At 41.3% G+C, this 22,823-nt stretch overlaps 1 protein-coding gene across 2 annotated transcripts; it reads left to right on the top strand.

Moving 5' to 3' along the window:
• The first annotated feature begins 12,858 nt into the window (after positions 1 to 12,858).
• Positions 12,859 to 20,562, top strand: LOC118414809 (histamine H2 receptor-like). 2 transcript variants are annotated; one of them, XM_035819069.1, is made up of 2 exons: positions 12,859 to 13,269; positions 18,696 to 20,562. In XM_035819069.1, the coding sequence occupies exon 2, from the start codon at positions 18,715 to 18,717 to the stop codon at positions 19,789 to 19,791; it is 1,077 nt and encodes a 358-aa protein (XP_035674962.1). In that variant the 5' UTR covers positions 12,859 to 13,269; positions 18,696 to 18,714; the 3' UTR covers positions 19,792 to 20,562. The 2 variants fall into 2 exon arrangements, with proteins under 2 accessions (XP_035674962.1, XP_035674961.1); XM_035819068.1 differs by lacking the exon at positions 12,859 to 13,269 and adding an exon at positions 13,452 to 14,081.
• Positions 20,563 to 22,823: the final 2,261 nt, after the last annotated feature.

Genomic DNA, 22,823 nt, shown 5'->3' with positions numbered 1-22,823 from the left:
AACACGTAATCTTACGGATACGTGACGTCAACAAGTGGTCAAACGGGGGGAAGTTGTGACGTCATTCCTTCTAAAGTTAGCATCAGTTTTGAAAATTTTATCTTGATCTTTTACTAATGAAAATTTTATCTTAATCCTTTACTAATGAGTACTAAGATGATGAAAGTGTTCAAAATGTTAAATTGTGCATACATTGAACCACTGACGTTTGCTGTAAAGTAGAACGGAGACCCTCCATGCACATCCTCGCAATCAAAATGACGGCCATTGGGTACGGCGGAAACGGACAGGGTTCGGCAGAAACCACTGGGTTCGTTTTTGACGTGTCATCAACATCGGTCGACTTTCTTACACGCGGCGGGGTTATACCGCCCCTTACGGGGTGACACCAACTCCAGACCGAAGAATTTGCACCATCGCACACAGCACCATCGCACGTTTTAACCGGTACGGCTGATCATTTTAACGGGCACGGCGGAAATGATCGGGTACGATAGAAAAGGAGTTTCATGGGGGTGACTTAGATCGATATTGAAGTCTACAAGTGTAGTTCTGAATTGGAGTGAGATATGCTTCAGGTCTCAAGAGAGTTCTTGAGTGAGCAATAAAATTCCACAGAAATAGAGGGCCGGGGTCTGTGCACTGAACCGACCGCGATAGATTCGGTGCCCAGTAATTGAATTTGGCAACTGAAGAAAGGACTTCAAGTCCTGACTGATCTTTATACTAGTATATATGGTGCAAGATAAAGATCTGTCTGAGTGTGTGTGGGCTTCTGAATTGTAAATAGCTACCCCTCCTCTTTTCCCATTGCGGTCACGTCTGTGCAGTAGGTCTTCTACCTATAAAAGGAATGGGCCGTTAGAGTCCATTTCGAGTCACCGAGAGGGTTTTAAGATAATAATTGAACATGTTCCAACAATTTGCGTCATTTCTTTCCTTCATAAACACTTTTATTGCCCTCATAAACAAAGCTGTTAGCTGGCTCCATTGTTTGGTTCTTGCATTTTTAGGTTTTCTTTAGAAGGTATTGGTGGCTTTTTGTGAGAAGCTGTCAGTCACACATAATTTCCTGTACCTGGCAGGGAGGTGTGAATTGCCCTCTTCCCAGCCTACTGACCCAGTTACCGAATAGAGTAAACATAATATCTTATCAATGTTTGAACATGTGATGACAAATGATGAATCTATGTTGGGGCAGTTCAGAAGCTAACAGAAATAATGTATTTGGTGTTACAAATGTATCAATACAGCAGAAAATATTCAGAACGTCACACAGATGTTGTAAATAGTTCCAAACAATTACTTATCACAGTTAGATCGTTATAAATATTTCCAAAATTTTTGAACAAAAGGTAAGAAACACGCTCTTGGTATTGTGGAATTGACTACACATACATTACACTAGTATGTAATTTCGATAGGGAAGACTATATGATTTAGGATATAATTTGATAATTGCAGCCTTATTTGCATAATAATTAAGACTAGATAAAACAATACACATACAAAGGCTGCTAATATTTCACTCAGGTACGAGGTTCCCGAACTCTTGTTTGTATTTTTCAACGTAATTCAGCAAAGTGGTAAGTGAATTGGTTTCTTTTATTTCCACAGAAATACGCAGCACATGGACATTGAAAAATACCCGACGAATTCCTGGAATTCTCGCCAAGATATAGGTACACTGGTCTATCAGGATAGCCCCTGAGGCGTCGCCAAAAATCATTGTAAACATACATGACGGATAGTGTGTAAGAACTGTAATGTCATGAAGCCAAATCAAGACAGATCTGTTCATCATGCAGACTTAGTGACTTTCAAAAGCATAACATAGGCGTAACAACTAACGATCATCTGTACGTCAGGCCATATTGGCCCTCGCATCAATTTTCAGCCTTTTTAAAAACTTTTCAACCATACCGTATACTGTTAGCCTGGGTAACATCTGGATAATAGTTCGCTCCTATGTTCGCTTCTGCAGAGAAGCGATATATATAGTGTATAATGAATGTCAGAGTTGGAAGCGACTGTATATAGTATATAATGAACGCCGGAGCGAACTACTTTCCGGATGGTACCAAGGCTAAAATCAGCTTCAAAATGAGGAAATATATGCCATAGATTGCAAAAATGATATCAGTAATATCATAGAATGTCTACGTCAATTCCAAGGTCAAAGAAGAAGATGTGAAAGAACAAAAATAAAGAATGTATTGTTCGGTATACCATACCCCGACATAAATGAAATCTTTATTGACACGACAAAAGTACAGCGACTTTCGTATGGTCTACATGTATAACAACTACTTACAGTACAACTAAACACACATATATGGATATCTATAGGTATAACATATAAGTCAACATATTGGATCTAGCATGTCATTTAGACTGTTGGTTCTAACGTATAAGCATTCTTGGATATATTTGCCTAGTTGTACACAGTGAGGGTTATCGCCTCCCAGAATGTGTTCAACCTTCTTGACCACTTAGATTTCATAGTGAAGGCAACTTTTGTAGGAAAAGGGGTGGGGTTATTAATATATCCATATATTCAAATCAACATGGCCTCACCTCTATAGAAAATGGCTTTATACATCGTTAGCTATAGCCCGGGCCCATCTGGTATATAAATTAACACTCCAATGGTCTCAAATAGACTCCGGGTTCTACTGGTAGGTTTTAGATTAATTAAAGTCGTACCCCATTAGTGAGAGAATCAGTACACGGCACTCGGACATTGTGTGGTCATTTTGTACTGTCCTCTGAGAGAGGGTCAGCTTTTGTGTCCGATAACTCTGGCTTTACTGAAATTGGGTCAATGACCATTAGGTCACCACATGAATACTGATGTATTTTTTTTGGGGGGGGGGATTCTCTGTGGACATATCCATGGGGAGAGATTCTCGCTAAAATCCATTTCGGGAAGACCGATATTCATCTTAAATTAAAAAGGAACATAGTTTCTAAATGAGGAAAGACTCAAACGACGATTTTGTATTTTTGTATGCGCATGCAATTTTACAAACTAGACAAAGCTTTTACCGCCTTTCTTGTGGCCTTAACGCATAATATATGGATTGTAGTATTGCGCTTTCGTAACAAACTACAGGTGCTGGTTTTCTCTATTTCACCTTGTTCTTAGCATTTCTGTTGCTATCAAAAACACACCGTAAGATTAGGCCACACTTACTTAATTCTTATTGATGACAACCTCTGGAGAACCCAAAACTAATGCGGGAGGGCAAAAAAATCCAGCAAAAAATGCTGCTGAACCACAGGACTAAACAGCAAAACCATTCTTGTCCAGGTATGGTTTGTCATATATTCACCTCTAGTACGAGACAGTCAGTCGTCGCCATTTCAATCATGTTTTTATCGCCATTCTTATTTAATCAAAGAGGGGAAAGGATAGCAGATAAAATCAATGCGCTCGCGGATGTCATCCATAAAATTAAGACAGTATGGCTTGATCTTTTAAGCTTACGGTGTGCTTTTGATAGAAACAGAAATGCTACGAACGAGTTGAAATAGAGAAAATTAGTACATTTTGATTAACTTGGTACGAAAGCGTAATACTATAGTCTACATCTGATGCGTGGAGACCATAGAGAGTTATAAGGCAATAAAGCTTCGTCAAGTTACTTTGAACGGCAAAGACGGTCACAGTCATATCATGCCAACTTTGTGTTAAATGTCAGCTTTGTGTTAAATGCTTCACTTTCGTAAAGGTAAAAAAAGAAGACTAAGGGTGAAAATAATCTCTGTCAGACTCCTCACATGGCCGGTCTTAATGATTTGCCGGCTGACAAATCACTAAGTCCACAGCAAGTAAATTTTATGGATGACATCAGCGCTCTTATTAATTTTCGCCTGATTCTGAAAAAAATTTCCTTGAGATATGGCGAGAAAGTACCCGAAATGGGAAGATATGTAGTGTTTTGTAGCTTTAGGATTGTACTTGTAGAAGTGACACTAGCGAGGTAGCCATGACTGTAGTTGTAGAAGAAGTTAAACCAGTTGGATAGTTCTTAAAGTGGCACGACGGTGGAATTAATGAGTGTAGTTGCCAAATTGGTAAGCGATGCCAATATAGCACACAAGTGTCACTTTTACAACACTAGTTCATTTCTTGAATGCAGGAATAAATGACTTGTTAGTTGTGATGCCTTATTTTGTCACTCCAATTCTTGTTACGTTTACGGTGTCTATTTTTACCCATCTTGTTTTTTCGCCCTCTCACTTAGTTAGGTTTACAGTCTGCACTGGATGTCATCCATAAAATTTACTTGCTTTAGCCTAATATATCAAAGGTCGCTAGAAAAGGTCGCGAAACACTACAATGTTTACGTCGCTTCGAGCAATGCATAGCTGACATCAAATCATTGTTTTCATAAGAATATAAGCCGACCCCTTTGAACTGTTTGTGTCTCAAAACCGTAACAATTATTTGACTAAAAAGGCACAACATAAGATGAAAATTACCCGTCCATAATAGATAGAATATAGAAATCGTGGGGCACAGGAATTTGAAGAAAAAAGGTCGTTCAGAGGATTTGATTTCAAGTGTGTATCGAATTACTGTAGCGTTTTCCCAGGCATATTGAAGTGTGTAGTGAGGGCGGTAACACCTGTTCACACACCCGCACTCTGATACACACGGACGAGCAGGCAAAATGCTATCGTCATATGTCACGGCATACAACCAGCACTCTTGTCTCTGGTAGACTGTTTTTCTTTCAGTGAAGATTCTACCGATAACTCAGTGCTTTTTGTTGTTACCATGTATCTCACAGAGGTTGCCACAACTACAAGTGACAAGACAGAAACCGTTGTGAACGGACTAAGTTGAGGACACCGGACGTTTGCTACACCGGCACTTGGCAAGCGAGCTAGGCAAGAAACCGGTGCTCTCAGGCACGATTGTGGTAAGCAGACATTAGTTTCTTCGGCTACCATTCTCTGTATCTTCCTTGATATCCGTAGCACCGTAGTGTATTCTAGAAAGTTCTTACTGCATTCCAGATTTTTCTGCCCATTCTTGATATTGTGGCCAAATTCTGGCAGGATTTGAAGTGGCTTGCCGTTTCGGTTATCCATCGAATGAGATCAGAATGTTTTGAATAATGGTGGAATGCCGTATAATGTTGTCATACTGCAATTAGAATGCACTTTGAATGTCGTTCGATATTTATCCAATTCAAATTCGGCTCGTAATTAAGCATGACAAAAAAACAACAACTTCGGGCCGGGTCGGCTACAAGAATGGGCACAAATATCTGGAATGCAGTAAGAATTTATGAAATGCACTACGAATACTCAGAAAATATAGAAAGAATTTTCAATTAGACTGCATTCCAGCTAATTCCGCTTCTCGTGTGAATGTAACGTTACGTGTATATATATATACATTAGTATACAGTCTTCAGAATACAGAATCTTTGATCATTGACATGAGCATTGCTTTCTGCAGCCTTTGGTGAAGGATTCTGCGTTGTTACTTCCGTGAAGAACTGGAGGTAAAGTTTTGGACTCCGTTTGTCGTGATTCGTTCGAAACAAAATGGATGACTTCACGTTCCAAACGGCGTGACACATTCCAGTAATCGCTCACGTACATCCATTTAGCCCCCCCCCATGCAACCTGCGTGTTTGCCATCAATTAGTCGCGACCCCCTTTTTATCGCGAGCCACTTAAGTACGACACTGGTTCCACAGATTACAGGCAGATAGATCAATTTGGCAGTTACATGACGGATTATGGTAATCTCCCTGTATTAGACAGGTTATTTGGGTCGATTCTTGTCGGTTATTACGAATGGATACGGCAGAATTTGGTGATCGTATTGTTTGATGTTTGCTTTTTTATTATTTTAATTTACACAAATACAACTGTCAGTCTTTCAGTTTGCAAAACATGATTAATATTTCGCCTTTATCGTTATCATTTTGTCATGGTTATTTTGATTCAGTTTTGGGTTTGATGCTTTTATTGCTGTTATTACAATATTCGCTGTCGTCACACTTAATCATCTCCATGAAAAAAATATAGGGGTGAGGCTATAGATATTTTGACCTGATTGTGTATGTGTGCGTGTGTGTCTGAATTTGTTTGTTTTATGTGTGTGTGTGCATCTGTATGTGTATGGTTGTGTCTCTGTGTGCGTGTGTATGTTTTTTGTTTGTCTGTGTATTCTGTGTGGGTGTTTGCCTCTCTCCCACTCTGTGTGTGTATGTGTGTGTGTCTGTCTGTCTGTGTGAATAGCATCTCCGTATATGTGTCTGTATGTGTGTCTGTGAATCTGTATGTATGTGTGTGTGCGTCTGTGTATGTGTGTGCGCGCGTATGTACGTGTATGCCTGCGCGCGCGCGTGTGTGAATGACTACATCTAAAGCAATGATTTTTCTTTTCTGAGTATATGTAGATGTCAGAGATATTCGGCATACAGGTAGCCTAGACGGAGATATACACAATGGTATGCAAATTATCAAAGTTAGGACTCCATCTTTTGATGATAACGACCTCACCTTCATTCGACCTTCATACCCCAGTCTGCCAGACTGAGCGTTAATCCTACAGTAGGCTTTCCGAAATCATGCCATTAAAATATTCAATATAAGATCCTAGCTATCACTGTAACCCAATTAGATAACTCCTCCTGTGGAACCCTGTGCAATTTAAACTAAATCACCTCCAAGCAGATGTAAGACCTGGCTCAGTTTCTGTGTTTTACGGCATGTTCTAAGTCCTTTACGAGAAATAAGAAGAAAGTTTAAAAAATGATCCCAAGGATCAAACACGTTCTAACCATAAAATGCATTTGACTGTCAACCGCGCAAAATGTTAACAGTATGCTATGTCAAACCAACCTCAATATTGGAAACGCAAAGCCCGAACGAGATGGCATATTCCGACGAGGACAACATCTGCTTGACGGTATCAAATTACTACAAGGCTTAAGGCACAATCATAAGGAAGACCTGAACCACTATACCGGACGGCGTAGGGGTGAAAACTGAAATTATTACATCCATAATAAAAACAGCTACGGCGAAAAAAAATAACGTGCATCATTTCCCAACCGAGTACAGACGACATGCCAATCCACATGCGATTGCGCCATACGGAACATAGAGATATAGGTGCGAACACTCAACGCACAAAGTGATTACAATACTCTGTTACTGGAGGTTACCCTCCAGTGTCACAGAGTAATGAAAGGTACATTGGGTCGAATCCTGTATCTGCTTAAAGATTATGTTAGGTAGACATGAAGATCGAAAGCTGTCTCCAGACTCGTCTTTCTATTTCCAGACAAAGATGCTAGGGAGTCCAAAGCTGCCCCACGTCTTCCTTATACTAGTATCACACACTATCTGCAACCAAAACATCAACACCATATCATATCCAGGTCAAAAGATATAAAAAAATATTATTTCTGCTGCAGTACCAAGGTCACATACCAGGAGACTGAAAGTTGACCTTGACATTCATCTTCCCAAACACCTATTCACATACTAAGCATTTGCGAAATTACAATCCATCCAGAGGTTCAAAATTTAAGCTTCGAAAACACAAGCACGGACACACACAAAAAGATACACACCAAAAACATTACGTTCATTTTTCATGGTGGTAAAAATGCAGAAATGTGTTGGGCACACGTGTCTACTTCGTGCGCTCCACTTTGCAAATATAACAGGATAGAACCAATCATGGTATGATGAGTTTGCCACCTTACAGATCCCCATGATAATCGGCCATTATACAAGGAATCGACTTTTCCCTTGATGACAATGAAACTGGCGGCCCCTAGCATCGATCCAAACACATCTGGTGAGGACACGTGTTCAAAAAGTGGCACTGTTGGTGATGGTGTGTGTGTGGGGGGGCTGACATTGATATTATGACATCATGAATAGGGGTTGGTACCAGTACAGAAAATTCAGGTACATGTTCGGTTCAAGGCCAAAATATCAGGTCCAGGTTCAGACTAGCCTGGATACCATACCTCAACCTCAAAATATATATGCACGATAGATACTTGAGATCGGGCTGGGGTTTGGTAACCAGGCTAGGTTCAGACCTGAACCTGGACCTAACAAGAAAAACCCCTAATCATGACAATTCCGTTTTGACATTTTTTAGTTTTTTTTTTTGCAGAAGTGTTTTTAACTTTGACACATCCTTGTGCAGCCTGGTTACCGAACAGAAATCACATTTTTTTTCTGCTAAGGCCATGTTGATTTGATTATATAAATATGGATGACATCCGCACGAGCATCAATTTTCGGCCGTTTCCAAAATAAAATAAAAAAGTTTTCAACCATACTCTAACTCGTACAAAGCAGCTTCAAAATAAGCAAATATATGCCGTGGAAAACGTATCAAAGGAAGTGCTTTTGAAAAGAAGAGTTTTCTTTAAAAATTTGGCATTAGCTTCGTAGCTGTGCCTACCGAATATTATCACAGGACTTAGACACACTACCTATTATTAGAACTGTAACTACATTCTTAGCCAAAAGTTGTTTATGTTGGCATCGTCAATCGGTAAGGTGTTTGGCCCAAACCCAGAGGTCCCGGTTTCAAATGGCATTGATGTGCCCCGATGTTGTGGCCTTGGGAAAAGTATTTACACGACTTTCCAGTCACTTCACTAAGGTGACAAATGAGTACCTAGTTTCGGTTAGGGCCGTCCCTCGGATAGGACGCTAAATGGAGGTCTCGTGTTTGGGAGAGCCACACCTCAAACACATTAAAGAGCTCGCCAAACTTACCGAAATTAGAATGGGTCCTTCCCGATGTGAGTGGATCATATCTTACAGTCTGGTCTCCGGGTTGTCATCTAAAAAATGTGATAATCACCTGTTATGTCTAGTATTTACCTGACTGGCTACGATGGCTATTATAGGGAGATTAATTTACCAGGGAAGTATTGCTACCAGAGGAGTTGGCCTCTCCAGAGTTAAAACATGAACCTAAGCGTGGACTGACTCCCCTGGCCAACTTCCCGATTTTTTTTTGCCGAATAGAGCTAATTCCAGTTATGGCGGCCATGTTGGATTTCTGGGGTCATCTGGGGTCATTGCATCAGAACGAGGCTGCAGGTGGTGGCAGCTGGGCATTTTACTATATAGGCTGTATTGCAGACATATGTATTCCAATCCTCGGGAGTGTATCTGAATTAACTCTATTCTACGATCCCCGCAACCCCGTAGTAAGGGCTATGTTATGTCAGTCCTTCCACAAATGGGGTAAAAATTAATGATAAACAATAGTGATTATTGAGTTAAAAGGAAATCTAACTTTTTTTGGGTAATATTTTGGGGCCGAGAATGCAGAGTCAGTAGAAAACTGCTTCTTGATAGTGGCGTCGTCTGTGGCGTTCAGCTCGGAATCTATAGGTCCCGTGTTCGATCCCCGCCGTGCCCCCGACGTTGTGCCCTTGGGAAAGGCACTTTCTCACTTAACGACCTTTCTCACTTTACTCAGGTGTAAAAATGGGTACCTGACTTCGGTCGGGGAGGTAATAGGATACCTTTACCTTCTGTCTGCTCCGTGAATGTGGCACTGTTAATATATTATATTATATATATATTATATATATTATGCGCACCTAACGAAGGAAGATCTGTTCAAATACCTTATGTCATCATCTAACTACGATATACTGGAAAAACTCTGTAAGCTCGTCCACGCATGTTTTAGGAAGAGAGAAGAAGCATGTAAACTGTAGTATATGTATAGCTCTCCGATTACTTTCTATGTACCAAACTGACTGCATTTAGCCCCAATGGGGCATGAATATGCAATAAACTTCATTGTCATTGTCAATATAAGTTACCAAACTTAAATTAAGACTGCAGTGCCACATTGTCCTCGTCTGTCCAAAAGCAAAATAGAGAAAAAAAGTGCTACTCAGGCGAATCCGTCCACATCAACGCAGGGAAAGGTCGAGGCTGTGCGGGTACCACTGTTTCGACACGTGTCTTCACCAGATCGATGTATGGATCGATTCTAGGGGCCGCCAGTTTCATTGTCATCTGGGGAAACGTCGATAAAGTATAATGAATGTTTATTACGGCGATCTGTAAGGTCGCAAGACAATCACACCATGATTGGTTCTATCCTTTGGAATTTGCAAAGTGGGGCACACAAAGAAGAGCACGTGTGCCCAACACATTTGTCTTTTTACCTCCATGAAAACTGGAGGTATTGTTTTTGATGAATTTCTTTCTCACCCTTTTATCTGTCTGTCTCTGTCTCTCTCTCTGTCTCTGTCTCTGTCTCTGTCTGTCTGTCTCTCTCTCTCTCTGTCTGTGTATGTGTATGTGTGTGTGTGTGTGTGTGTATGTGTGTGTGATCCATCGGAATCTTTTCCACTACCCATATGTCATTTTCACAGAGACGAAGACAAATATTTATTAAGTGTCCTCTGTCATCTTTAAATTTGTTTCTACATCCACCCCTTTTGTCGACTGACGTTGCATTACAGTGCGCAATATAAATGTAGCTGTCTGGAGACAAATTGATATGACGATTCGTTTGAATTCTTTTGGATTTATGATGCTAGACCTCAACTGATAGGCCGCCATGCCATGTTTAGAAGGGTGTGCCGCGGAAATTAACTGAATGTAGCCGTTGGAAGAGACTTGGCTACTCTTTCATTGATTCCGCTACAAAGGCCCCCGCTAGCCTGTTTTAGTAGTTTGGTCAGATTCAATAGCCAACTAACTCCAAGCATCATTGTTGGCTCCTTGCCTTGTTTTGAATGTCCAGATCCAACAGATACGCCTGTACGTGACTTCTACTGCACTGACAATGACCTGTTAAACAAACTGTCGTACCCTAACCATGAGTGAATTGGCCGTAACTGTGCTACTGGATCATAGGACACAGACAGACCCGAAAATAGCTTTCTCAGTAAAGGTTAAAAGACAGAATGTATTCATGGCGTGAATGTTTGTTCAATAGATTATCATCAGTGTAGAAAAAGTCACGCACAGGTATATCTGTTAGATCTGAACGCTTGCCCATCTCTAGGCGAGGGTATGCATAGTGGAGGCAAAAAAGTTAACGTTGTCCGTACATCTGTGCAGATACTTAGGGGTGGCGCCCATCTCCATTTCTGTAGCCCCTAGGCCACACATTTGTGCAAGCCACTACAGCAGGGGGCTGGCCCACTGGTAGTGATGTGTGTTTAACTCCTTGTTAGTGCTGAGTGTTAAGATAAAACAGCATGTACCATCTTTAAAGTCTCGGCTGGGGACCAAACTCACGACCTAACGAATGCAGGGGTGACGCAACCATTAGCACCTGCGCCTAGAGCCCATGGTGAGAGAGCTCAAATAAAAACAAGGCTTTAAACCATTGAAAAGCCTTTCTAGGTGGGATTTTATGTGAAATCTGGGCATTTTAGGAGTGGTTGCAGTAGGAAAGACCCTACACTTGTAGAATTGGTTGTAAAAGATGACCTTTCTCCATCGAGGGGGTTTCCGCACCCCCCTTAAATAGTGGTATCGTCGCCAGAATGCTTTTTTTCAGCCAAATGGGCCAATCCAAGGGCTCTAATTAGGGGGGTGTATCAAAAGATTAGCTGTATAGAAATTCTTGCAAATGAATTTGCTGAGACTGAACATAGTAGGCTATCATTTGAAGGTAAGTTTGTATGGCTTGAACTTTTTATTCTTGAGATAATTGCATATTTGTTTCCTCAACTCTCCCATTGGAACGCATGTATTACTGGGGGAAATTCTAATGGCATCGTCTCCCCTGCAAGGCAAACACTCTACCCACTCGGCCATTGCACAAGGAGGAGGTACAGCAAAATTCCTATTCGCGGCGCCACGATTTCGCAGTAGAAAGATCAGCGCAGAAATAAACCCACCGCGAACATTTCAAGATTTACAGTAACAATTACTAAAGCAACTACATATGGAAACGGTCAGACATTTCAGGTAACATCCACGATCTTTCGTCACTTTACCAGTAGCTTGAGTAATTGTTATTTGGCATATCTTATTAGCTGGGTGTCTAACCTCCATCGACAATAAGTAATGACTTGTCCCCATTATAAAATGTTGTTTTCTTTGCTAAACCCCTTTGCAATCACAAATGCTCTGTCCTTCGAGAAAAAATAGCCTATACAACACGCACGAGACACCTGATACGAGAGACATGCGAAAATATATTTATCTTGAATTCAGTTGATAAATAACTTTGCCATTCCCTCTCTTTTGCAATACGATAAGAAGAAAATGCAACAATGTTGTTTATTTTCATTGAAGCACACTTTATTGAACTCCACTAAAACGAGAGGCTATGTTTGTTTTCGCCCTTAGGCCACAGCAAGTAAACATTATGGATGGCATCAGCGCGCTCATTAATTTTCGCCTGATTTAAAAAAAACAAAACAATAATGTTTTTTTTCTCTTCGCGGATGGTCAGATGGACCAAAATAGGCAAAATGCTGTGTTGTAGCCTAATAATCATACTTATAGAAGTGACACTAGGGAGGTAGCCATGACTATAGTTACAGAAGTGAAACTTGTTGGATAGTTGTAAATGTGCCACCAATATGGAAGCTTCTTTAATATAGGAATGAATGCCTTGTTAGTTGTGATGCCACGTTTTGTCACTTCACATCTTGGTACGACGTTTATGGTGTCCATTTAAAAAATGTAGCCATATTTTTTTTACCTATCTTCTTTATTTTTCGAGCTATCTCATTATTTTTTCACTCTGCAGAGGATGTTATCCATAAAACTTACTTGCTATGGCCTAAAGACGACTGGAATCTAGACCAGTGCCCTCAAAGGCCAGTGCTTCGGGACCAGTTCCATTACACGCACAAGGAACTTCTGCTTCGGGTCCTAAGTAGCAACTAAAGCCGTTAATTGAATTCTGGCAGGCAAAATCACCGGTGCGGGCTTAGCTAGCCAGGCGGGGATAAAAACTATCAGTACCGACCAGGCCTTGGAGAGTCTACGGTGGCAAGGGTACAACAAGCCTGCATAGAGACTATATCTTGTGGGAATGGGGGCGTGGTATGACGAACAGCGGATGGCACCTGTTTGATGATAATAATCTGGGAAAGATACAGTGGGAAAAGGCTGGCGACATTCTTCGTCTGTACAACGGTCTGTCGTGCTAACAAAAGAAAGGGACAACATGTGATGTCTTGGCTACAAGTGTTCGCAATTATGCAGCTTGGGCACATAAGGTACAACTGGAAGAAACCTCTCTCTAGATGCTGATGTTTTTAGGTGAGGCACTGAATTTCTTCCTTTCTATTTTTTTTCATAAATGATGCGAGGATGTTTTCATACTTGTCCTCGTCCGTTGTCTTAAAAACAAGACGCACTAGCTATAGCGTACTAGCGTAGTTAGCGAAGGAGCTATAGACTCTAGGTACTAGCATAGTCTTCTTAAATGTTATGGCTTAGGTACGGAAAGTGGTTTGGCGCTACCTTTGTGCATCACCTGAAAGTTAGCCCAATTCTTCCGTTCGGAATGAATGGCCTCAACAATTATGGCCAACAAAAAGGGGGACAACTGGTGCGTATACTAACAAGACAGTTGTCATAGGGATGTCGTGTATCCAAACAATGTCCCCAATTCTTTCCCGTGGGATTAGAAGACAAGCTTTTCTTTCACAACGGTTGTTTTAGAGCAGTGCTCTGGTCCTATGGTCGCTGTACTGCGATAGTTGCTATGGGCTTTTAAACGGGAGATCGCAGGTCCCTCAGATATATACATAGATATGGAGAAAAGTCGGCATATCGTATGGCAGTCACGTTTCTGACTGCAGGTTTGGTTTGACGTTACGGTTTACATAAGCCAGCGAGGAAGAACGCAAACAGGGCGACCTGGAACAACATTTGTCTGACTTCGCTGGCCCGTGTGATAGGAGAGTTTAGTTCTTTCGCAAAGTGGACGAGAAAAACGGGTTGGGAAATTTGCGTCTTAGCCAAAATGGCCCGGCTTCTATTGTGAGTGCATTAGGTGCTAGGGCGTCGCTGGGAAAAAAACTGATTCGTAGGACCGAATGTAGGACACTGCCCCCAAGCTGGACAAGGTTGGTGACCCTCTTCTTTTTTGTGTGCCAAAGTTGTTCTTTTGACTTCATTTGGGCTAACATTCAATAAGGTTTGCATTGAAGGTCATTTAGACACATAGGTACAATATGTGCGGTAAGGAATTCATCATACGCCAAATACTGAGGCAGATGAAAACATTCGAAACGTCGCTCAGAAAATTGGTTGTGTGGGAAAATAAATCTACTTCTAGATTTAATTTCATGTATATTTATCTTCTTCCATGTTGTTTATTTGGCTGTGTATAATATACAGATAGAATTTCATAAACGAACACTGCAAGTAAGGCTCACGGAACAATTTACATATGCATAGTGCATGCGATATTGAATATACTTTGTTGTCTCGGCGTTTTATATACAAGTGTAATACGTTGTTTTGGTATATGGGTGTTCTCTAGTACGTTGTATAGCTGCAAGTACAATCGGTGTATGTGTCTACCTCAGTACTACATAAAACGTTATTTCAAACTCAAAATGTATGCAATTTAGTCGTACTACCAAGGCATAAACTTATCTTCGGTCAGGGAGTTAAAAGAAAAGGCTACCTCCTGTCAGTACTGTGTATGTGGCAATGTTGATATATGTCTAAATTACTAACTTGAGTGCAGTGTTACATTGTCCTCGTCTGTCCAAAAGAAAATAGAAAAAAATCTTATAGCACTGCAAACGGACATTTCCTTACAAAACAAAATTTTTAAGTAGACAAAAAAGAAGACTTCTTATAATAACTGAACCGCTAAAGAGTATTATAACAACGCACGAAAACACGACGCGATTTGTTGTCACCTATTTCAGTGGACAGCTAGAGTTTCTTGCCAGAGATAGATAGCTTGATATGGTATGCCAACATGTTTCGCCTACAGCGTGGACTTAGTCCTAATGACTTCCTGTATGAGGGCGGTCTCTTTGGAGAAAATTGCCCAAGCATGCAAGAGTGACCACAAGAAAAAAAGAGGAGTACGGGGAAAAGAAAGTTAACTTCACATGTTTCACTCCGAAATAGGTTCTACCAGGGTTGTAGCCAGCCTGAAATCATTTTCAGTCCCCTTGATTTTGTATGGGAATCCTATCGAGCACCGAAGGCATGGCGTGACGTTGCGCGTCATTTCTAGGGGGTCTGGGTCCCAGAAAATTTTTAAATCAAGACCCTCTGAAACAATATTTCCTGCATTTTGATGTGCAAATTTTGCTTGTAGACTAAGCTGTTCAATGGCATCTGTTTTGGTTAAGAAGAACACATGGGTTTCAGTTTTTTTTATATCTTTACATATCAATTTTGTCTGTCCTAGGGGACGGAATGGGGAAAACGTTTTTCAGTCCCCAGCTGCAAAATTCCTTCAAAGGACTGAAGGACAGGTGCTGGCTACAACCCTGGGTTCTACAGAAGAAGACAGTTAATTGCACTACGGATAACCGCACACTTCTGTTGATTGCGCAGAATCCCAAAATCTCGTGGTGGATAACTTCGCTTTGTTGCACCATCCAGATACAGCAGAAGCTAGTTAATTGCACTACGGATAACCGCACACTTCTGTTAATTGCACAGAATCCCTCAAAATCCCGTGGTGGTGCGGTCCATCTGGATAACTTCGCTTTGTTGCAACTTACGGATAATTGCACCAAATGCGCTGGCAAATGGGTTGTGCAAATTAGACGGCTTCTATCGTATCATACTGTACAGGGCATAATATAAGAGGGCAAATGGCAAAGGACTTACCATTCACTTTTTTTGTACTATGGAATATACATGTATACGCCGTTTTATTTAGTTTTAACATTCCTTTTACTTTATTAGTTTACAAAAGTCGTAAGTATGATAAATGGCAGTGTTTATCAATACAAAGTTGTTGTTTTTCGCCCCACGTGGTGTTAGCCTGGGAACCGGCCTTGTTTGCGCCAGCCGTCGCTTCCAAGATAAACATTGGCTGGATTTTAGACTAACACGTGGCGTTTATTTATGTAAAGGCACGGTCTTTGACCTCGTTGTCCTGTGCTACCCTTCTTCATCGCTTGTCAAGGACACCCATATACGCACAGCCGCGCACGCAGGCAAGCATACACACACGCACATATGCACACACATGCATGCACACGGACATACGCGAGCACACACACACACACACACACACACACACAAACGCTCGCACACACACACACACACACACACACACACACACACACAAACGCTCGCACACACACACACACACACACACACACACACACACACACACGCACGCTCGCACACACACACACACACACACAAACGCTCGCACACACACACACACACACACAACCTGTTGTACTGACGTGGTAACATTCTGGTCAATCGCAGGAGCTTGTTGCCAAGGTAACGATCACTGTGAGCGGACAGAAGCTAACAAGAATATATTCACAACTTGTATGCATGGGTGTTGAATATCTAACCTCATTGGTTGTACATTCAAACAACGCAAGAGATAGTAACGATATCTTCCTTGATCTCACACAAAAATACAACGCAAGCATGATCAAAGACCTATTGCGATATTGAATATACTACTCAGTAGAATAGCAACAAACAAAAAGCAAAAGCTGTCGAAGTAACATAACTCGAAATTTCAGGCACTACTTTCAAAAGGATTTAGGAAACATTAACGTGTTACTTGAACCAAAGAATTGTTATAACAAAAATTGGTATGCAAGTTTGCAAAGTTTGCAAAGAGAACAGTAAAATGAGAAGATAAGAGGGGTTAATGTGGGATTTTGGTGAAAATGGATACCCATTTCTGTCAAGTGGTTCTCCGGCATTCCCGGATTAGCATACTAATCTGTCTATTGTTTCGACACGTTATGCCTGCTTAGAGGGTAATACTACCCGTTCTAGTATAAGGCCATCTCAAGTAAATTCTATGGATGACATCAGCGCTCTAATTGTCGTCTGATTTTGAAAAAAAAGACCACTTAATACCAAATGCTGAGAAACTCACGCTTGTGACAAGTACAAGTTAGTTGAAGGTCAGCACCACCGTGCATAAATTACTCAATGAGTAAGGCATTTCCATAATATATGTTTCATGGAGGTATGAGGTTGCCGAACTCTTGGTTTGGGAAGAGAAGGTCATTTATTGACATCGTTTATGAAAACGAGTTTGCATAATCAACTTTTTAGAATACGTCAGTTCAATCGTAAATGGTTAAAATCATTTTGCGAAGGTATAAGGCTGCGGAACTCTATAGTTCCGATGCACCAGGCATTAGCAATTCTCTCTCGTTTTACATTTCTGCTGTGACCAAGTATCCTGAATAGCAATTGGCCATGTTGATTTGATTACTAGTATATGGATGGCATCCTTTGAAAACAAAACAAAACAAAACAAAACAAAGCAAAACAATAAAAACAACAACAAAAACTGATGCAAGCGAGCGTATATAAAAGTTGTACGGTGTCTCCATTCTGAAATCTATGTGATCAAGAAAAAGCTGAACAGACGACAAAACACAAAGAGTATGGTGTGCCAAAAATATCTTCTTCATTTTTGTTTTTTGTATTTTCACAGCATCAGTATCCGCCTTATGATATTCTTTGCTCATTTTGCAATTGCTTTATACTATTTAGGGTATGGCCGAAAGTTTATTTTTCTTTTATTTGGAAACGGCCGAAAATTGATGCGCGCGCGTATGTCATCCATATAATCAAATCAAAATGGCATCATAGATAGCCTCCCTAGCAGTTTTAAGTGTTGGGCTTTAGGTGGCTATATATGTACTATTTTCTGCCTATATGTCGCGTCAGGTGGACAATAGAACACCTGACACACGATCAGTAAACATTAAGACACAAAGTTAAAGAAGCCCAACGCGTAAGCCAACGAAGGGTGCTAATTATAGACCTATTTGATTGTACTTTTACGATATCTAATGAACGATCTATGGCCATTTTTGTATGTACAAAACGTTTGGTACTGCAAGATTTTTTAAACTGATAAAATATCGATTAATCGATTGTTGGAAACGTCTATGAATGTGCACCGGACACGAATTCTTGATTGAAAGGATAGCCTGTCCCCTTCTAGGGTTAATAGTGAACGGTCCCGAGCTTGGCACAACCTGTCGACGCATGACGTCATATCAAACTGACTGGTCGATAAATACACAGAATTATGAGATAATGACGGGCGAATTCTTCACCAGCGTCAGAAAAGACAGTGCGAATGCCACTCAAATTTTTTTGGACTCGTTTTCCATTTGTTTTCGTTTACCGTAGATGCCTATCAGAATGCTCGGGACCTGTCGTGGTTATCGCCGAGAGCATTTGTCAGTGTCACACGGTGTGACCAGTACGCAAGCCTTAACTCTTTAATCTGACAGGCGACCCCTGATCAAACCCAACCTGTCACCGTCTGACCTCTGGTACATACAGAGTCGTACTGTTGGGTTAATAGCGAGAGGTACCGGTCGGGGGATCCAAGCGCAAGCACTCACTCATTGGCACCTCATCAAATCCCCATTAAGACCCTCCTGTCGACTAGAACAACGTAAGAGATCAGAGAAGAGACTCTGTACTAATGTTCTCCTCTTCCCGTGTGTTTTCCCTTCCCCATGTCGACCTCACAGGGGTACAAGAGGAACCAGAATGGAGAATGTGAGCGTAGCTGTGACCGACAACGCGACGCTACTTCCAGGCGGCGGTGTGGACGCCAGGGCCCCGTATGGCGGCAAGACTCTCTTCGCTGCCGTTCTCGTCGGCACGTTCCTCGGAATCATCACCCTCGGAACCATCATAGGAAACGTCCTCGTCTGCTTGGCTGCTGTGGTGAACCGACGACTCAGAAACATCACAAACTACTTCGTGGTTTCCCTCGCCGTAGCGGACCTTCTAGTCGGTGTGCTGGTGCTTCCCTTCAGTACAATATTCGAAGTGACCCGTTACTGGAACTTCGGGCTGATCATGTGTAACTTGTGGGTCTCTCTGGACGTACTTTGCTGCACGGCTTCAATTCTCAATCTATTCGCCATCAGTTTGGACAGATATTACGCCATCACTCGCCCTTTTACGTACAGTAACAAGATGTGTAGACAGAAAGCGTTCATGGCGATCGCCGTAGTCTGGATCGTGTCTCTGCTGGTGTCCTTTCTTCCTATCTGGGTCGGTTGGAACACGCAAGACGGTCGGTTACAGAACGTAGACGATCCTACCCAGTGTAGTTTCAACAACACCAACGTACCCTACATCATGATAGTCGCGTTTGGCACCTATTATATCCCTCTTATCATCATGTGTGTTACGTACTTCAGAATATTCCTAATCGCGAAGGAGCAGGCGAATCGAATCAACGCCCTGCAACCAGAAGTCCGCGACGCGAACCGGCGACAGAATCAAAACTTGGCAAACGAGCACAAGGCAACGCGAACTCTAGCCGCCGTTCTTGGAGCCTTCATAATCTGCTGGACTCCTTACTTCACCGTCTTCACCATCACTCCGTTGTGTGGCTGTACAATCCCCGAACAGCTGTACTCCGTGGTACTTTGGCTGGGTTACATCAACTCTCTCCTAAACCCGTGTGTTTACGCCTTCATGAACAAGGAATTTCGCCGAGCGTTCAAAAAGTTGCTGTGCTTCCAAACTGGAAACACCGTGTGCTTCTGTGGTAATCCTCGGAACTGGGCACAGGACGAGCCGACAACTTCAACTGCTCCTCGCCAACCATGAGATCGACACACAAAAACATATATCATAAAAAATTCTGCTGTATTTGTTGACGAAAACTTTCAAGGTATGTTGGTCAGATATTTTGAAATATCAACAGCCACCGTAAAAGAACTGTTTATAAGATGTTGTAAAGAAAAGAGAGAGAGAGAGAGAATATTGCTGCGAACTGAATTGAAACAACGTGTTCAAGTTGGATGTATTTTTTCTGATAAATGTTAAGAAATACGAAAGATGTAACGTATATTAGTATCGATGTTAACAGAGATGTAGTCGTACAAAGCAACGCAAAATGCAAGAAATATTCTTTTATCGTTCTATGGTACGACAGGTCGTATGATATATATATATATAAACGTGCATAGTTTTTTTTGGCCATTGTAAATAGGTGATGTTGTTCTATATGTAAGATACGCCCGCCATCTTGCCAAAAGCGGTATTTACCCAATGATGGTTTATTTTAAACTGGCTACATCTGTATTTTCCCAGGATAAGAACATAAACGTGGGTGAAGTTGGTATCTCAGTTATTCTAAAGATTAGTAAATAGGTGTTGATACACGTCCACACCTAGCACGTTGTAAAGATCTCGTTTTTGATGCGATTAAATGCAAACTTTTATTTGCTCAATCAACAAAGTTCGCCCATAGTATGTACACGCTATGTCATGCATTTCCTATCAAATAATTGTTAAGATTATAAGTGGAACGGAACGAATTCTTGAAGAAAAAACACAGAATTTTAGTCTTGAAATAACAGATTTCTGTAACATGTTCGTTTTTTTAGTTAGGAGATACGAAATATATATTTTGACCTTATCTGTAGTGATGTTAAAAAGGGTGGCCTGTTGTACTGTAAATGCATTTATGTTCGCGGGGATTTAATTTCGCATTAGCGGCAAAATTTAGAGTTTTCACTGTGGTTTTAAGTTAGACTGCAGTCTCATATCATAGTGAAAAAATATTCGCGGTGGCTTTAAGTTCGCGGTGAAGTGGCCACCGCGAAAACGTCAAAAAAAAACCACCGCGAACATTTCTGCATCTACAGTATACACATTTGTCGACCTATCACCATGGACACACTCCGGCCGGTTGGACACACTGTTGACCTAACCTGTGATACTGGTCAGCTTAGGGGATTTAAGGCGTAAAACCCGCTCTTTGTTTGTGCCATTTGTATCCACAACACGTACATTAACTCCCTTTAATGAACCTCAACCGTCGCGAAGTGTATACCCACTTAGAGTCTAAACAGGCGAATTGTTGTACACATTGTATTATTTATTGTGAACTTTGTAACCTGTATGTGTAAGAGATCTAGAGATAAGGAATAAAATATTTGGTGGGCCAGTCCACGTGTTGACTGTATACATGTGTTCTTAGAGGGTGTGCCAGATGTTACAGTCAACTAACTTGGGGATTTGTATTCTCTAGCTTCTTTGTATTGACCAATCTCGCACAAAAAGGGGTGTTTTTTTGAAGGGCGTTCAGAAAACAACAGCCTGATCATATAAGTACAGGAATTAGCATAACACGGGCATACTAGCCTCTACCAGGTTCAACAGGTCGCTGGTCGCTGGCCAAATAAGGCAGAAAACACACCAGAGATGTACAGTTTGCGACTTCAGGCCGGCCAACAGGCCAATCAACTCCTACTAGGCTTTTATTCCTAACTTGGACAAGGTCCCCTTATTCGACCAGGCGGGAGTTTGGTAGAGACTATAAGGCCACAGCAAAAGTATATAGATGACATCTGCACGATCATTAATTTTCGCCTGATTTTGTTTAAAAGAAGCCCCCCCCCCCCCTTCGTCGATGATGAGAAAGTACCCAGATGGAAAATATATCAAGTGGTAGCCTTGATTGTACTTGTAACACTCGTTCGCCTTTATCCGTGGGGTGACTTTTATCCGTTGTCTTTAAAAACAGCACATTTAGGAGTATGAAGTCTGCTGACAGTGCTGGTTTCAAATTTGCAATATTTTCAAAATGTTCCGATTTAAAACCACCGTCCGTCGCCTCTATATCCCTAAATACGTTTTTTTGCACAAACGACGAATAAAGGTTACCCTCGGATAAAGGTGAACCAGCGTTACAAGTGACACTAGTGAGGAACATGTAGCCATGGCCACAAAATCTAGATATAGTTTTTTTACCCATCTTTTTTAACACTCTCTCGCTAAATTTGGAATCTGTAGATGATTTATCCATAAAATTTACATGCTTCGGCCTAAAGTACAAGTTGTCTTTTTATGTCTGCTAAATTTCAAAATTGTTGTCGACATTTTCTTGCGAGCCACGCATTTCTGAACACCCGGTATGTGAGGGGTTCTTCACTGGAGAAATGCGACCAGAAGTGTGCATGTCAACTCTAGAGATCTCTATCTCTGTCCTGGTTGGGACACATCCCCACTTCTTACCATACATAGTGCTTCTAATCCAATATTTTCACAATGTCCATGCAGATTTCATGGCACCAGAAATGACCATTCAGCAAAGACTTTTTAGTTTACAGAAATGAGTTCCACTACGCCCTGTTACGTTCTGAACGACCTACGTGTTAACGTTAGTTCACCTTTATCCGTAGGGTAACCTATATCCGTTGTATATAAAGATAGGGTATTTGGGGATCGTTAAGTCGATGGAAGGTAGTTTCTCATTGCATTGTCTTGTAAATGTTGACATTTGAAACCCATGTTGTTGACCTGAAATCTCTTACACCTAGCTTTTTAAAGCAACGAATCTAGGTTACCCAACGGAAAAGGGTGAACTACTGTTACAAGTCTCTCACGGCTTCGTAAGCGTTCGCAGATTTCACCGAAAAAAGTGAATTGCAACTATCCAACTACTAGTATTTTCACTCCTACAGCCACAGCAATGGCTACCTCACTAGTGCCACTTCTACAAGTGCAATCATTAGGCTACGAAGCGACATATCTTCCTATTTTGGTACTTTCTCATCATATGTTGACCATCTCCGAAAAAAAGAATTTGTCCCGAAATCATCCACAAGATTTACTTGCTGTGGCCTAATGTT

This window comes from Branchiostoma floridae, chromosome 4, assembly GCF_000003815.2.
Source record: "Branchiostoma floridae strain S238N-H82 chromosome 4, Bfl_VNyyK, whole genome shotgun sequence".
Classification (NCBI taxonomy): domain Eukaryota; kingdom Metazoa; phylum Chordata; class Leptocardii; order Amphioxiformes; family Branchiostomatidae; genus Branchiostoma; species Branchiostoma floridae.
This window is presented reverse-complemented; position numbering and strand designations above follow the sequence as displayed.